This window comes from Neoarius graeffei, chromosome 19 (genome assembly GCF_027579695.1).
Source record: "Neoarius graeffei isolate fNeoGra1 chromosome 19, fNeoGra1.pri, whole genome shotgun sequence".
NCBI classification, from domain to species: domain Eukaryota; kingdom Metazoa; phylum Chordata; class Actinopteri; order Siluriformes; family Ariidae; genus Neoarius; species Neoarius graeffei.
Window position 1 is genome coordinate 15,731,168 of NC_083587.1, and position 18,606 is coordinate 15,749,773.

General features: G+C 42.4%; 1 protein-coding gene across 4 annotated transcripts in view; it reads left to right on the top strand.

Moving 5' to 3' along the window:
* nup58 (nucleoporin 58) overlaps positions 1-18,606 on the top strand; it is an 80,619-nt gene that overhangs the window by 56,796 nt on the left and 5,217 nt on the right. For all 4 annotated transcript variants that reach the window (XM_060899725.1, XM_060899726.1, XM_060899727.1 and 1 more), the window contains exons 7-10: positions 164-243; positions 1,755-1,873; positions 2,032-2,114; positions 5,175-5,376. In XM_060899725.1, coding sequence (XP_060755708.1) covers positions 164-243; positions 1,755-1,873; positions 2,032-2,114; positions 5,175-5,376 — 484 coding nt within the window. The remainder of the gene's footprint in view (positions 1-163; positions 244-1,754; positions 1,874-2,031; positions 2,115-5,174; positions 5,377-18,606) is intronic.

Here is an 18,606-nt window from a genome sequence, read left to right on the forward strand (position 1 = left end):
CAGTCGAGACCAAGGTGTTTTCAGTAACGTGTTCGTTTTTCGAAAAGCTGTCCTGAGGGATTCGTCACACGCTGACTGCGTTACCCTCAAACGTCAGAGCGGCGTTTTCCTGTCCCGTACCCTTCTCCTCACTCAGTGCTGACGGTGTTTTTGCCCCCTGTAGGAGCTGAAGAACGCTGACATCGCGCTGAGGACCCAGAAAACTCCTCCTGGACTGCAGCATGAGAACACAGCCCCCTCGGAGTGAGTACCGGCATTCAGCATGATCACTGTCGATCAGAAAGATCCGAAAATATCCATAAAGTCCCAGATCAGCCTCGTAACAGATCATTTAAACGTGTATAAAGTTATAAAGGGAAATGATTTTTAAATCCTTTGAAGAAACCTGGCACATTTGAGAAGTGTGTGTTTGGGGGTGATATAAATCATGACTGTTATTTTGATCTTTTCTGTCATATATAAATAATAAATAATGTTCTATTACTAGTGTAGTTTAACGAAGAAAAAAAGGTCTTGGATATCACAATGAGTCAAGGACTCTGATATTGGGGCGGGGCTTAGCTGTGATGTAATGCACAGTAGAGCCCTGCACTCCCGCGGGAGTCCCGCGGGACCCGACGCAAAGCAGTGCGGCGCGGGACAAATTTTGAAAGCTCATTGCGGGCGGGGGGGGGGGGGGGGGGGGGGAGTGCACAATGCGGGCGCGGGCGGGAGAGGTGATGAGCTGCAGTCCCGCTAACTAAAAACGTGTTTACAATAAAATTTTATAAATTATTAATTTATGTCTATCATATATAATTTGTGCTGGATATTTTATTTGGCATTAATAAAAACATTTTAAGATGCCTAAATTTGCGGATGTGGTCTAATCTCGCGTACGTTTCCGATTCCTTTCCGCTCTTCCGTGTTTAAGATCTCCGATCATGGCAGAAGAGCAGAGCTCCTCTAGTGAAGCTCACAGTGCTTCAGAAGTAAGTGCTGCTTTAAAAAGAGGTACATTTACCGTTAAAAAGTCAAGAGTATTAGTCCTAAGTATTAAAAAAAGTATTAAAAAGTATTAACTAGTATTAAAAAGGACTGTGTATCGCACAGATTGTTCAATTTAAAGCGAGAAATAGACAGTGTATAATCTGAGGAGCTGGTTGTGGTTGCGCAGCACTTCATATGAGAGGAGAATGAAATCGCGGTTGGAATCATAACGCCACAGACTCGGGAGTGCGAGTGCGCAAAGCGAGAGCTGTCAATCAAAGCGAGAGCTGTCAATCAAAGCGAGAGCTGTCAATCAAAGCGAGAGCTGTCAGTCATGAGCGCATGCAGCGCTCAACTTGGAATGTGTCAGCAGAATGTCAGAGTCTAAGCAATAAACTTACAATAAATGAAGGATCGGTCAGTGGAGAGCTCAGCTAAGCTCAGCATGTTTAATTCCCCAAGCCAATGACAAGAACTTTCATGAGAAATAACGCGAACGTCTGCATCATGCGGGATTTGCGGGCGGGAGCGGGACAAAATATGGCAGGCGCGGGCGGGAGCGGGACTGAAAATCATAATTCTTTGCGGGAGCGGGCGGGAGCGGGACTGCACAATGCGGGAGCGGGACTGAAAATTCTGTCCCGCGCAGACCTCTAATGCACAGTATGATTAAGAGATGATCTCAATTTGAGACGCAGTTCATGACGATGATATCAGAAAGTTTTAAGCATTATAAAGGTTATCTAGTGTAATGGAACTGTGTGTGTGTGTGTGTGTGTGTGTAGTTATTTCCGGGCTCTGGTGGAGCAGTTCGAGGTGCAGTTACAGCAGTACCGCCAGCAGATCGAAGAACTAGAGAACCATCTGACCACGCAGAGCAGCGGTTCTCACATCACTCCTCAAGGTAGTACGACTCCAAAAGTTAATGCACCCCTCTTCAAACCTTCACAGCATTTGAATCAGTTAAAGGCTTCAGTGGATTTTTTATTTATTTTTATTATTATTATTTTTTTATTTCTGATTTACCGAACTGGACTGATGTTCACTCCTCTGTGTGTACAGATCTGTCTCTGGCCATGCAGAAGCTCTACCAGACGTTTGTAGCTCTGGCTGCACAACTGCAAGCTGTTCATGAGAATGTAAAGGTATACGTGTGTTCCAAATCACCTGAAACGCCATAAGTGTTCAAAAATCTGATGCGTCATTTAAATTCCCACTTTCGAAATCGTGATTCCAGCAACACGGACGGTCATAATAATTTAGTATAAATACACAGGTGATTTATAGGAAATCGAGCGTGCTGATTGGTCAGGAGATTCGGACTATTTCTCGATAACCATCTCGAGTGACTCGGCAAAATGGTTTCCAACCGCTTCGTCGCTGTAAGTGAGGAAGACTTACAGATGATGAAAGAAAATGTTGCTAAAGATGCTCCGAAGTTTGGTCTAAAAGTATTCAAAGGTAAGGTGGAGTTGGGATTTATTTTATGTGATTCGGCATAGAGAAGTGACAGTTATCCACCTCAGGCTCAGTGAATATCGGTGACTAATGAATAATATTGGCTGGCGTTGGGGCGGCATGGTGGTGTAGTGGTTAGCGCTGTCGCCTCACAGCAAGAAGGTCCGGGTTCGAGCCCCGTGGCCGGCGAGGGCCTTTCTGTGTGGAGTTTGCATGTTCTCCCCGTGTCCGCGTGGGTTTCCTCCGGGTGCTCCGGTTTCCCCCACAGTCCAAAGACATGCAGGTTAGGTTAACTGGTGACTCTAAATTGAGCGTAGGTGTGAATGGTTTGTGTCAGCCCTGCGATGACCTGGCGACTTGTCCAGGGTGTACCCCGCCTCTCACCCATAGTCAGCTGGGATAGGCTCCAGCTCGCCTGCGACCCTGTAGGACAGGATAAGCGGCTACAGAGGATGGATGGATGGCGTTGAGTGGTATCTCATCTCATTATCTGTAGCCGCTTTATCCTTCTACAGGGTCGCAGGCAAGCTGGAGCCTATCCCAGCTGACTACGGGCGAGAGGCGGGGTACACCCTGGACAAGTCGCCAGGTCATCACAGGGCTGACACATAGGCACAGACAACCATTCACACTCACATTCACACCTACGGTCAATTTAGAGTCACCAGTTAACCTAACCTGCATGTCTTTGGACTGTGGGGGAAACCGGAGCACCCAGAGGAAACACACGCGGACACGGGGAGAACATGCAAACTCCGCACAGAAAGGCCCTCGCCGGCCACGGGGCTCGAACCCGGACCTTCTTGCTGTGAGGCGACAGCGCTAACCACTACAGCGTTGAGTGTTATATCAGATATATTTCATTCAGCTAGCATGATATTGAACGAGTTGAAGACGAGTAGCTGAATGGAATATATCTGATATACCATGGAAAAAGCCGGCCAATATTATTATTATTATTATTATTATTATTATTATACATACGCATTCTCTTCATATCAGCATTCTCAAAGGCCAACATGAGCTTAGTCGCGACTCGGTGCTGTTAGCGCGGCAGTCCAGTTACCTTCTAGCTGGTGTAGCATTCAGCACTAGTGTTAGCGAAGGCCAGCGCGAGCTTACCCGCGCCTCAGTGCTGTTAGTGCAGCAGTGCAATTACCTTCCAGCCGGTGTACTGTTGGTGAAGGCTGACGCTAGCGCGGTCAGGCCGAATATTATTATTAATTTCCATGTGTAATTTACTTCGTTACTTTTAAAATCAACATCAACACCTACACACAACGGAGCGACCTGGCAGCCAAAATTCTCTCAAAATCTTCTGCTTTTAATGAAGCAAACTTCCCGGCCATATTTGTTTACAGTCGGTCAGTCACTCACTAGCGCGGAAGTTCTGCATCTCCGATGTGTCTCTTTTTCGATGTCCGCTGGTCTGTTTTTCTCTTGTAAATATGCATGAAGAATATCTAAAGTTTTGGTAGCCTTTCGGGTGTTCAGCGCATCTTTAGTTTCCGTTTTCAGTATATTTATTTACTGCTTAAACCGAGCACTGAATTAACCCCGTCTCCTCTCTCTCCCGGCTGACAAAGAAATGATTGTGCGCACGCGAAGCAAAAAAGTTTTTTCATTGGCTCTTCGCATGAGCTCCGATGTGTGACGCCATGTTGTCTTGACAACATGCAATATTATAACAGTATTGCACGCTCATTCTCCAGTGGCCCGTGTGTGTAATAATCACCGATAATGATAGTGAAGCACTTTTATTTAAAGGAGTACGCCACCCCCAGGTGAAATTGAGTCAGTCCCTGCAGTCCCTAGAGTTGGATGAGTGAGCCAAAGCGTTTTGTAGCCGACCCAGCCATTGTCCTGATCTATAAACGCCCCGGTTAGCTTTAGCTTAGCGTAGTCGCTGTAATCCGGCGTGTCCAGCTAGCATTGTCGTTGCAAAAGTGAATTAAATAACTCAAGATTTTTTATAATTATTTCTCATGACCTGTACATTCACATCGAGTACACATATCAATGCAAATTAACACGAAGGGATTTACTAGACCGATTTATATTTGGAACTATTTTCGGCCACAGCACAGGCAAAGCACCGCTGCAGGCGCAAAGACACCACGCAGCGCCTGAAAACCCTCCGGGTGGTGTCTTTGCGCCTGCAGCGGTGCTTTGCCTGTGCTGTGGCCGAAAATAGTTCCAGATATAAATCGGTCTAGTAAATCCCTTCGTGTTAATTTGCATTGATATGTGTACTCGATGTGAATGTACAGGTCATGAGAAATAATTATAAAAAATCTTGAGTTATTTAATTCACTTTTGCAACGACAATGCTAGCTGGACACGCTGGATTACAGCGACTACGCTAAGCTAAGCTAACCGGGGCGTTTATAGATCAGGACAATGGCTGGGTCGGCTACAAAACGCTTTGGCTCACTCATCCAACTCTAGGGACTGACTCAATTTTATCTGGGGGTGGCGCACTCCTTTAAAAAAAGAACGAAAAAATTATGTACAGAAAAGCATGATTTGTATAAAACCACGTAACAAAAAATACAATCATATTATATAAATGTTTTCAATTCCAGTCTTTTCAACTGAATCAATGTTTGTTGCTAGTGTGATTCATCCATAATGATGAATTTCAGATTTTTTTTTTTTTTTTAAATTGTGACTCCTGGTCACTGCTCTTAGGTTACACCCTTTTTTGACTCCCACCCCCTCACTGACCGACTCTTCTGCCCCTTCAGGTGTTAAAGCACCAGTACCTGAGCTACAGAAGAGCTTTCCTGGACGACACCACGGACGTGTTCGAGTCGAAGCGAAGCACCGCCCGGAAACTGCAGAGCACTCCGAGAGTCACCACCGGCCCTACACCCTTTGGCGCCGTCCCAAACGCCGCCGCTGTGGCCATGGCTGCCACACTTACACAGCAGCAGCAGCCTGCTCCAGGTCTGACCGCCTTCAAGTTCTAAGACCTCTAACTGACCTCTAGGCTGTGAGGGAGCGAGAGAGAGAGAGTTAAATCCAGTCAGAGTGAAAATGATAAAGGTGTAAACCAGCGTCGTGTCTCTGGCGTATAGTTTTCTTCACTGTATTCTGACTTTTCTTTCTTTCCTTTTCTGAAGAATCATCACTTACGATGGAACGAACACAAGTCTACACTTTTTTTTTCTTTATTTCACATTTAAATGAAAGCAAAAGAGATTAAACTGCACTGTCTTTGTATTTAATTTTTATTTCAAGAAAAAAACCAAACAACTAATCCATAATCCTCGATAACAGGGTCCTTACATTACAGGGTCCTCGGTATAACGTTGTGATTAAAAGGTGCTCGCTTGGCACTGGTGCAGATACTAATCCCAAAACAATACAGACGTTGCCTTTCACAATCTTTATACTCTCAATCAAATATCAGTGAGGTGGCTTTGTTTGGGGTTTTTTTTTTTTTCTTTATAATCAAGGTTTTAATTAATGGATAACTACTAAATCAAGGTTTTGGCGTGTTTAGGTAGTGAGTGATGTTAACAGCACTTATGTAGCGATCTTAATACGATTCTCCGACTCATGAACACGTCGTCTTTCATCCGAAAATCGTTTACGATCGAGCGCGGGTGGCTGAGCGAGGCGTTTCCGAGAGTCGAAGAAACGCCACGTGTTCTGGCTGATGGTCGTGTGTTAATTAAGCAGCCGCCTTGCGTGAACCTAAGACACAAGGAAAGCACATCACTTGAAAATCAGGCGACATGGCGGAAATATTAACAAGGTTATTCGCAATATTCAGGGTTTGCTGTTGGGTTTTTTTTTCTCCGCCACAGAGAAAAAGGAGGAAAAAAAAGAAATGACTGATGTAATCTTTTTAATTAAATAAGCAAAAACAGGGAGACGGTGTTGGTGCAAAAAAAAAAAAAAAATTGTTTAGCCTTTACTGCCGTGATGTTATCAGCGTGCGACGACTCCCATAAACAGTCCTCTCGTTGTTTTTTGTCAGTGCAGAACAATACTGAAGCTGCGTTCACACTGCGCACACACACTTAGTGTTTAACAACAAACATTAGATCATTTAGCAAAATATTGCCCAACCCCCAAGCGGCTCGGCAGCAGGACGCGCACACTGATGATGTCCCAGGACAGTTAAGAGATATCGTCGCCCTTCAGTTCGTTATGACCACATGACCTGACTGGTTCAAGACTGTTCTTTATTTACTTCTTAGAGCCAGGAATATTATTATTATTATTAATATTAATATATTGTATTTTAGTCTGTGCTGATCCCGATGTTACGGATATTTATAAATCAGTTAGTGGTCATTTTTAAAACATTTCAGTTGCGATAAAACACCATGAATAAGCATCAATAATAAATGCTTCATAAATTTATTTTTTAATATTTAGTCAAATTCTGTTCTGTTTAGTCAGTGAAATTTATTATTATTATTATTATTATTCAGTGTTTTTTTTTTTTTTTTTAAATATATAAATGTTTTATTTTCTTCGATTTATAACAATGATTCCAATATGATGTGCCATGATGGATTTGATCCAGTAATTTTGGACGAAATGAATGTGATGAACCTATTGGGATATGTTTTACACACACACACACACACACACACACAGTACTAACACTTTTAGACGTGTGAATTATTTTAGATATGAAATATTTTGCCTATGCATTTTTCTACTGATTTACAGGATGTTAGTGTTTTGAATACAGTATTTTCTTTAAACACACACACACGTGTTTCTAGTTGCACTTTTTTTTTTTCTTCATCTTGTTCATCCTTTGATGGTAGCCATAGTAACCATCATGGTGTCCCCCTAACGATGATAACCGGTTACGGATGCGAGGAACGATTTGATAGTCCAGGATAATTACAGCTCTCTGTAATCACAGCTTTTGGAATGTTTAATTTTCTGACTAGGGTTGAAAAAACGCGTGCGTGCGCACCACACACTCTGTCTCTCTGTCTCTCTCTCTCACCGCTAACTGAATCTTGGCTCAACTCGTGCATCATCGTAAACAGCGGTGTAGGAGACGAAGCGAGTGTGTTCGAGCGGATGTTTGAGCCTCTCTGATCCTATTTCCTGTTAACAGCTAAACAGTAGCACGTTTAGCGTGTGTGTGCTAACACTAATCTGCATAAGAGCCAGATGGGCTGAAGCTTTTTGTCACGCGGCTGGACGAGTGCCTGCTGCGTGTCTGATGCTCTTTGTACTTGATTAGATGACCCTTTTTTTTTTTTTCCCCCCCTTTTTCGGTCTTCCTTATTATTTTATTAATTACAAAACAATCAGTTTGAAGTTTGAGCATATGGAGAACATTTAAAAAAAAAAAGTGTAAAGGAATAAGCAGTGTTTCTGTGTGTCGTAGGGATTCTGTACGGGCTGTAGTTATTTTCTTTTACAAAATATTGAATCGTTGTATGAAGGGACGCATCGATCCCGAAATGAGTAAACCTACTAATTATTAATTGATCAAAATCACAGAACGGTTCTTTGAGAGTTTTGCATTTCAAGGCTTTAAAGATTCCTATTTGTGTAAAATGGCTGCCACATGTAGCCTGTGGTCATTTGGAGCGTTTTCTTGTGCGTGAAAGTAACAAGCCATGCCCTCGTGTACAGCACCATGTGACGGCATCAGCAGCTGAATAAACAAAGGGTACAAGCGTTGTCCTGCACAAACCGCACCATTATGTCGACTTTTTCTTTTGTATACTGTTAAGTACTTGCACGAACTGGTTTTCCTGTTACAGTTTGCATTTTAATTTGAAAAACCTCTTGAGACGAGTATCAGTCGTCTTGGTAAATGTTTTTAAACGTATGGCGAGGATTTTCGATTTGAGATCACGCAGATCATGACGACAATCACGACGACAGCAGGAAATTTTGAAGTGAGAGAAAAGGAGAGAGAGAGGGAGCGCGTATCAGCCTGTTTAATGTCGCCGTGCCTATGGTAAATCTCTAAACGTTACAATTTGATTTGGAAACAAGATGGACGGAGCCATTTTGGCTTTGTTGCTTTCTGGACGTATGTAAGATGCACAAACGAACATGTGAAGGAAAAATAATGCTCATGAAGGTGAAGTTAGTTAGTTTGCACGTCACAGCGTTTGACCTGTAACTGAGCACGAGGTCGGCCCGCGCAGAGAGCGTGAAAAATGAGCGCAAGATCCTTGAGTTGCGTAAGCGATGTGTAAAAGGACTTGGAGTGCTCAGTGCTTGCTGAACTGCACTGCTCTCAATATCTCTCTCTCTCCTCTGCACACTCCAACACGGCACAAAGCCAAGAATTTCACCGGTTATCTTGATTTGGATCGAGGCATCAGTATAGTCATGCTGTTAGAGATCTGCTCTGTGACGAGTCCTGGAGAAACGTTGGCATGATTCCATGTCGTACCTTTTTTTTTTTTTTGTGAAGGTGTACGCTAGGATTACATCACACCGTTTCACCTCTAACGATTAAATAAGCGACGTGTCGGACAAATTCCTGACCGCAGTGTCCGTATCGATGCATCCCTGTTTGTCAGAACCGTCAGTGCTTGGAGTTTGAGCCTTTTTTTTTTAAATTTGTGCCTTTAAACCTTGATCGCATTTCATCCTAAACTAGAAGGAAAAAGGACCGCCCACTTTTTCTTCCACACACGACCACATCAGTGTAAGCGACAGGACGCGTGGCGTTTCTGAGGTTTTTATAGAAACCTTTGGTTCGTTTTAGTTCCGTCTTTAAGGGCTACAGTGTTCTCGCTCACCACGTGAAGGGCGAGGAATTTAAAAATAACGCTGCTCCATGGACAGGATGTGAATTATTGTGCCAAGATATTCAGTATTTAGCGATGCAGAATTGAAACGTTGGTCTTGTCGTTAAACAGCTGCTAATCTGGACATCGGTCCAACATCCATTTCTCTCTCTGCTTAGTTCTCTTTCTTTTTGTGTACACTGAGGAAAAAGTTATTAAAGGAATATAGTTAGTTTTTTGTTTCTATTTTTATCAGACATCTAGTTTTTGGGTTTGTTTACCTGACATGTTTCGACGTACGACTGTCGTCTTCCTCAGAGTGTCACCGGATGTTATTGGTGACGCATCTTTTATCAGCTGATGTTTCCGAAGGCGTGGCCTTCCTGTCTGGATTGACAGGTCGGTCACGCCTTCTACTGTCAGTTCGTCCCCTGCAAGATGGCACTCCAGGTATGGGAGAGCATGTATGCTCCCTCATCTCGGTTGATGGTCCTCGGGCTTCGCTTACGGATCTCCATGGCCTCCCTGATCCAGCGCTGATGTTTATTATCTTCTGTACATGCTCTCCCATACCTGGAGTGCCATCTTGCAGGGGACGAACTGACAGTAGAAGGCGTGACCGACCTGTCAATCCAGACAGGAAGGCCACGCCTTCGGAATCATCAGCTGATAAAAGATGCGTCACCAATAACATCCGGTGACACTCTGAGGAAGACGACAGTCGTGCGTCGAAACATGTCAGGTAAACAGACCCAAAAACTAGATGTCTGATAAAAATAGAAACAAAAAACTAACTATATTTAATATAAGACATAATGAACGTAATCGAAATATTAAAGGAATAGTTCAGCGCTTTTCCCCCCCCCCGATCTTTAGCCAGTGTGTGTGTGTGTGTGTGTGTGTGTGTGTGTGTGTGTGTGTGTGTTTAACACCTGAGGATTTGAACACGTTTCCCTGCATTGGGGGGGGGAAGAAGAATGAATTTATGACAGATTAATTTGTAAAAGAAGTCTAAGGGCAGATGTTGAATTTTGTCGATGTTAGATGTTCGTAATGTAAATGAAGCTCTAAATTAATATAAAAGCACCACTCAGAGATGGAGCAGCTTCGTCCACAGGAGGAATTTGTGCATCTGTGTGGCTCTGATGATGTAAGGAAACCAGTTGAAAAAATAAACTGGCAGGAAAGTGTAAAGTAACAGGAATGACTTTTCACTGTATTGCCCTGATGTTTTAGCCTGGCAAGCCAGACTAAATGTGAATATTTAGTCTGGCCTCGATCCGTAGACATTTCCGACAGGTGTAGGAGGAACAACCCGCTGTCTTTCAAACTGTCTCTGTGCGTATAGGCCAACGCTCTGACCAATCAGCGCAACAGTGACTGTGACGTAGTCAGAGCGACAGAAAGCAGTGGGGGAGACCTTGAAATAAATAATTTTTCAAAATGCGTATTAATTAATAAACAGGTTCGAGATATTAAGAAGTTTGGAGATAATGACCACAAGTTTGGAGTCTGTACCACATACACTTTTTTTTTCCAAGTGTTTTTCAAGGGTTTGCTTAAACTGTTTTTGAGAGTTTTTATTTAGTGGTGTTTGGTGAAATAATTTCCCTTACATTTAAAATAACGGGAAAATAAGAAACAATCAAAAAGTAATGTTTCAAAGCTGTTTATTAATTCTTCGTACTGCACAAACTAGCCCCATCCTTTTGGCTACGAGCGGAGCCAGCTGGTAGATCAGACTTTTGCCATAGCCGGTCGGCAAAACAGCGAAAGCGTCCTTCTTGAAAAGGAATGAGCGGAGAGCCTCTTCCTGCTCATGTTTCAACGAAAACTCCAAGTCTAATTCTTCTAAAACTGATTCCAAAGCGGAGTCAAACGCGCGCTGTTCACTAGCCCGTAGCCATCTTTCCTGCTGCGCTTTCTCCAGCGTTGTGCAGCTTTGTCGTCACTCCTGCAAAAGCCCGCCCAAAGAATCCAAACAAAAACCTTGCGTTGTGATTGGCGGGCACGATTTGATGCCCAGGGTGTTTTTGTTTATATGGTGCGAGGCTAGACCCACTCGCTAGGCAAAAAATATTTTTGGCCGCTAGGCGGTTGGGTCTAGTTTACTAGGCTACCGATGTTTGAACGTTTGATACAATCTACAGAAAGAGCTTTCAGACTTTTTTTTTTTCCCCCCTCAAAGTTTTCAGAGTGTGGTGGGTTTTTTTTTTTGTTGTTTGTTTGGTTGGGGTTTTTTTTGCATATTTTAAAGTCTTCTTTCATAATAACAGGATTCAGCATCTACCTTTAGACCTCCATTACATGTGAATTTGGTGGAAAAATCATTTATGGTGTTCTCAGTGCTGGGAAACGTATCAATGTTCTTGTTTGTCGTCACACACACTACAGATACGCTTTATATAGCGTACGTTGAAAATGTTTGGCGTTCTCCTTTACTGAGCTGTATGGGCTTTTAAAAGGCTGTAGTTTTGATTGGACTTTTTTTGTTTGTTTTTGTAAAAAATGATGTGGAACACATGATCATAAACATGCAACGTCGGTGAAAAGAGACCTTGCGTTCACGCTAACACGTGACTAAGCAGCAGGTTGAGTGGTGGTTTTATAAGAATGGGTGCGACACGTAACTACAATTTCAGCATTTCTGTCTGCAAATGTGGCATGATGCTGTAAAGAAGCGATAAATCCAAACGATCGTCTCGAACGATTCGCTGGAGCGAGCCTCACAGATCATATCTTTAGTTCTTTGCGATAAGTTGCACAAATGGAATTAGCCTGGTGTCATCTTATCCGACTCTTGAATAGAGCAGCGTTTTCCCCTACCATTATATTGGGCTTGTTGTGTCCCAATTCCCCCGCACACGTGCGCGCACACATTTTAAGCTGGGTGGGGGAACAAGGGTACAAACATGGTTAGCAATATCAGAACCCGCCAAGCGGCAAAAGATGGAAGACATATGACTTTTTTTTTTTTTAAGGAATATGTCTTCCATCTTTTGCCGCTTGGAGGGTTCTGATATTGCTAACTATGTTTGAATCGAATCATTTTTGAGCACAGCTTGAGTGGGGGCTGTTTCCGCATGGTCCTAGTGCCTGTACACCCTACTGTTTTTGAGCAGGCACACTTTCCGCATGGTCCTAGTGCCTGCACATTTTTTTTCCCCCTCCTTCCCTAACTTTGTGCGTGCATGTGAGAGTGATGTCTTCAGACACGCACTATATTAAGTTAGCTAACATTGTTATGGATATTCATCGTGAGATCATGTTAAGTTAGCTAGCTATAGAATTACTCATTTATTTAAATTTTTTTTTTTTACATTATTTCAAACGAGCACAGTCTGTCTACTACTGTACTACTTCACTCGACACAAATCCAGAGTAGTGATAGACAGTGGGGAGGGGAGGGGGGAAAAAAAACATTACAGGAAAAAAAAAAAGAAAGAAGCTCTCTAACTTTCTCATTGGAATTATAAATCGGAACTATAAATGGTTCGTATGCCATTTTAATCTCGAAATCACTACAGTATAACGCTTTCATACTCGGCAGGAACAGCTTCCTCAGGTGACAGGCAGGGAGCAGGAACAGCATGTGGAGAGGTGAGTGAATTACAAATTGCAGGAACACGAAGGTATGAGAAGCTGTGGTACAGATGGGTGACAAATCCAAAATGAAGTGTCTTAAGGTGATGATACACGAGGCAACTTTTTGGGCAATGTTGCCAGCAACAGGCACCCAGGTGAGACACGGGGCAACTAATTAGGGCAACAGACAATTGGCATCAACCAATCAGATAAGAGCAAATCTGTTGCCAGGGAGACAGACACCACAAAGACGGACACACGTTTACAGCGTCACTTTTGTCTCGGCTTCAGCCTTTATTTCGCTCAAGTAAGGATCACTTCTGGAACAAAACTGAATCGATACTCTGGTCAAAAGATAATTTGCCTTTTTTTTTTTTTTTTTTTTTTAACATTTATAAGTCAAAGTAACCACATTGTTAATAACGAGCACTTTTTTTTAAATCCCTTTAAAACGCGACTAGCCTCAATCGCATGTGCTATGACTAATAACTTATACGTACATCACCAAAACATAGTGGTTTAATTCTCACCTCAGCAAAAAAGGACATGGACCAGGAGATGCTGAGGAGGAAAAGGGGCTGACAGAGCTCCTGAAAGGCTTTCTTTCTTCCATCCATCCATCCTAAAGTTGGGTTCCACAAGTAGTCGTGCTCTGTATGCGAGTTAGATCAGACAACAAGTTCAACAATCGATTACAACTCCTCAAAAAAAAAAAAATCACGAGCTGCCCATCACTTCTAACTTGACACGAGAGCTAGCATTATCCCTACGTAGCTAGCGATAACATTCAGCTAACTATGTTAGCAAAAACCACCACTAGTTATCGAAATCCCATTCAATCTCTATGGAGCGGTGGTTAGCTAACGGCAGTTTACACTTGGCTGAAAAAAAAATAAATCAAGGTCTTAAAATCTCATAAAAATAGAAGTCTGTTGATTTTCTAAGCGTTTGATGAGGTAAATTCGCCACCTTGGGTTTACACAGAACAACTTGGGAAGACGCCGCCATCTTTGTTGAAAATTTCCGGAGCCCTCACTCAGGTGGTCATGTGATTCGCTGCTAGCACTCTGATTGCATGATCTTAAAAAGTTGCCCAAAACTATCCGATTAATTCAGATAGAAATTATGTTGCCCCAGTCTCAATGGGAAAGTGTCGAAGCGCAATTGCCAGGCAACATTACCCAAAAAGTTGCCCCATGTATGATGAGGCCACCATGGCTACGTTCACACTGCAGGCTGAAGTGACTCAAATCCGATCTTTTCGCCCATATGTGACCTGTATCCGATTTTTATTGACAATATGAACGACACAGATCCGATTTTTTCAAATCCGACCCAGGCCGTTTGGATATGTGGTCCTAATTCCGATTCCTATCCGCTCTTTTCATATGCGACTTCAGTCTGAACCGCCAGGTCGCGTTCATCCGACTTACACGTCATCAACAAGCCACAAACATCACTATTCTGCGCTGAAGTAGGCGGCGGGTCTCTCAAAAAAAGTTACAACAACATGGCGCATAATCACGGGCGCAGATAGAGGGTGGGACTCGTCCCACCCAGATTTAAATTCACCTCGTTCGGTCCCCCCCACTTATAGGGAGGAAAAAACGTCTATGCTGTCTTTCTTTGCATAAGGCAAACCTCACGGAAAAATCAAAAGACTAATTACCATTCGGTTTATTGAGGTGCACAGCAGTGTATACATAGTTGCAACAACTCACATAAAACAAAACAAAGACTGATATTCGGTTGGTTGAGCTGCGCAGACTGCACAAGTTGCGAGCTCGAGCTTGGTTGCTATGGTAACCCACAACAAGTTTGACAGGCATATCGGGGTTGGGGTTGGTTTGCTGGCAGCTTTGTCCCCCCCAGTTTTTTGTCCCCCCAGTTCAAAAAACGTATCTGCGCCCCTGCGCATGACATCAGTGCGAGGGACGCTTCGGGCTGTGAAGGTTCTGAATCTTCTCAATGGAAGGACGGAGAGGTTAGGGAGCCGATTTCCATTTGGGGGGATACAGCTATTCAAGCTAGATTGGATGGGTCATACCGCAACCGGGCGGTTTTACTTCCGTAAACACTGGTCATGCTCACTGCGTGTGACGTCGTCGTATCCTGCAATGCGCATGCGGAACACTTTTAGGTCGCTTTTCGTTCATACTGAGGCTCACATACAAGTCGCATATATTTGTTAATGTGAACGACCTCACAAAAAAATCGGATTTCACAAAAAAATCGGAATTGAGCATTAAGCCTTGCAGTGTGAACGTAGCGCATGAGTCTCCAAAATATCTTCAGTGCTCCTTACCGAGTCTGTGGATCTGTATTGGAGGGATGAAGTTTCCTCCGAGATAAGATATTCCCTCGTTTATATACAGTACAGCCTTTCTTTAATCAGGTAATTTAACTGAGATCAAGATTTCTTTTGCAAGACAGACCAGAGTACAGCGGATAGACCTCAGGTGGGGTATGTGAAAAACTTAAAGCCCTTTTGAGGATTTGTGCCTGTACTTTGTCCCCTGCCCGAATAGAACACGACCAGCTGTCCTGCTGAAACTGCATCCCTTCAGCACAGGACTCGCCACAGGATCAGTGGCTCCAATCCAACTCGGATTGGAAAAAAAGGAGCTCTCTGGTTAAAAAAAAAAAAAAAATTGTTCTAAAATAAATGTGAAGACTTAAATAGTAGGGCTGTAACGATATGCGTATCGAAATCGCGATACGCAGAGCCACGATCCGTATCGCGATACAAGAAGGCAGAATCGCGGTACACCCTTTCAAACTTCTCCTCAGCCCAAAAACAGAGGCGCTTCCAAACTTCAATTTATGAATACTTTACTTTTTATTTAAATTACATTTTAAACTTACTTAAATTACTTTTATTTTTTATATCTATTAGTCAGTCGTTTTTTCGCCGACCTGCGACAATCTTTTGCGAGTCACGCAACGTCCACACTCGCCACTGGCAGAGCATTCATTTCTTTTAAGCGGTCGCCATTCTGGTTGCGACGCGGGGAGCGAATCTGTAAACAAGCAGCTCATTGGCTGGCTAGGTGTGCCACAAGCCAATCACAATCACTTGACCGGAAAGGCATGCAGTGTTGCCAGATTGGGCAGGTTTAGGTGCTTTTTGGCTGGTTTTGAACATATTTTGGGGTGGAAAACGTTAGCAATATCTGGCAACACTGAAGGCATGTCTGCTTGGGCGGAAGCCTTCTGCGGCAGTTACATTTTGACACGCGAGCAATGTTTCACCATAAAAATTCCGTAATTTCCATCTGTTTTCCGCGATCACAGAAAATCATTGGCCCTATGAGAGTGAGACAGTGAGAGAGCCGCCCCCCCCAAAAAAAAATCTTAACGGATTTACACGATTTGGAAAAATGACTTTTTCAGAACCGAAAAAACCAGAGCTTCCGGCTCAACAGTATTATTTTGAGAAATAAAACAATCTTTGGGTATACATTTGTTCATTTTTGCATACATATTACTCATTCTCTGCAGTGGGCTGAATTATTTGTTATTAAATAGTTAATGTAAGTAAGTAAATGTTAAGTCAAATTTACTACTTTAAAAACACATTTTAAAAAAATCGTGAGCGTATCGAATCGTGGGTCAAAAATCGCGATACGAATCGAATCGTGAGTTGGGTGTATCGTTACAGCCCTATTAAATAGGACTCCTTTAACTGTTTGTTCAAGTCCAAAGGGGTCCTGCAGGTGACCGATCCTCATCCAGCATTCCCCCCAAGCTGGTACACTTAGGAGAAACACTGTAGAGACTTTACAAAAAATGAAATTAAAGTTCGGTGTGTATGTAGCTAGTCGAGTTGGCTCACTTTGCTAATCTGATCTGAGAATGAAGTTCGTACAAAGCCGAGTAAGTAACACACAAGTCAAGCAACCACATTTTTAGTGTTTAGTAGCTATAAACTTATAGCTACTGGACAGGCCACGCCCACAAGGGATACGAGTGCTTGCTAGTCACTTGCTAGCGTGACTGTAGGGTCAGCGTCGTAGTGCATGGGGTAGAAACACTGAACATTCGTGCCGTTAATGCAGAATGAACTCTAATAACCCCGCATGCTGTTTTTGTACAGATTTTACTTTAACGTGGTACTTTTCAGAATCTCCAGATCAGGAGTTCAGAGGCTTGTGATTTTGATTGTTTGCGCAGTAACGTGTTCAGCTCGAATTTTATTTCTCACATGTTTGTGTGTTGAAGTGTGCATTGAAGCTTTATTTAATCCATTACATAGTACTAACACACATGACTATGGTGTGCCTTTTGCACAACATACAGGAAAAAAAAAGATACAAATTAATCTGGATTCGTTACTGTTTTGAACTGCATTTTTTATTATTATTATTATTATTATTTTAATTTAATTTTTTTTTTTTTTTTACAATTGAATCAAATCGTGAAATCGAACCGTGTTCATGCAGATAGCGAGTAGGAATCCGTTTGTTCTGCAACTGTTTGTCATGTTTTTATGTAAGTGCTTTTAAATCCACAATAAATCAGTTTTAAAAAAAAAAAGAAAAGCCCTTGTCTGTTTCTTTTTGACTGACTAATCATTTATTCTTGTTAATTGGATAATCAGTGAGATGCGGATTTGTTTTTCAAAGCATCTCTTTGTTTAAAAAGAAAAAAAAAATCATAAATGAGCCAGCTAAAAGGAAACAAGACAGGAGCACAAAAAAGTTTGGAATAATTTAGTCATAAATTACAATTCAAACAATTGTAGGTTTATTTGAAAAATGTGTTTAATGTAATAAACTGCTAAATATGATGCAGTTATCAGCTAAAATTATAATAGTGTTGCATATAAATAACATGAATATTGATTAAGCGAAACATTTCTAATACCCTGTTACAGCCTGTATAACAGTGTTATTACAGATTTACAGGATACGGGATTTCCGACATTATCAGCAGTTTAGTATTTGTGTCCTTTTTGTGCCGACTGCCTCATAGAGACGAAGCCACTATGTCATCATAATGTAAGAATGAGTGTAACAATAGCGCAAAGCGCGTAAGCATTACAATCACCAGAACGGCGAATCGTGATCTCACGATATGACCGGCTGATCTCACGTTATCAAAGGTACACAAGAACGAGTGGTGCAGCCACGATGTCATTGTGTTGTAAGAATGAGTGTAGCAATAGCGAAACTTCGTAACCAATCAGCACTTATCCTGATCAAGTTCGATTACCTGTTCTGCTTTTTGATAAACTTTGGAACCAGTCAGAACCAGAAACGAAATCAGAGAAACCTCATTATAACTTCGTAGTATCGGAAGATAATCGGCAGATAAAAAGATCAACGAAATTCACCTCGTGGTTCGCCAAGGCTACTGATTGGATATCAAGTAAGTGGTGTTTATTTGAAGAAAATTTACCTTTTGATTATCACAGCTTTAGTTTGGTCCTTCTGAAAGGTCAAATGAAAGGTTTTGTAAGGGTCTTTTTTTTTTTTTTTTTTTTTTTTTAGCTTTTTGGCAGATATTTACGCCAAGAATTCCAGCCATTCAACAAAAACTTGAAAACAGCGAAGACAACATTGGAATCTTTTGAGCAATCCACTCAGTTTGGAATTACAGAAGTCCCACATGAGAATAAATCAGCTCCTTCGGGGGATTATTGAGCCCTTTTTGGGGGATGGTTGAGCCCTTTTCGGGGATGGTTGATAATTGAGCTCTTTTCGGGGATAATTGATGATTGAGCCCTTTTTGGGGGATTGTTGAGCCCTTTTCGGGGGATTATTGAGCCCTTTTGAGGATAATTGATAATTGAGCCCCTTTCGGGGGATTATTGAGCCCTTTTGAGGATAATTGATAATTGAGCCCCTTTCGGGGG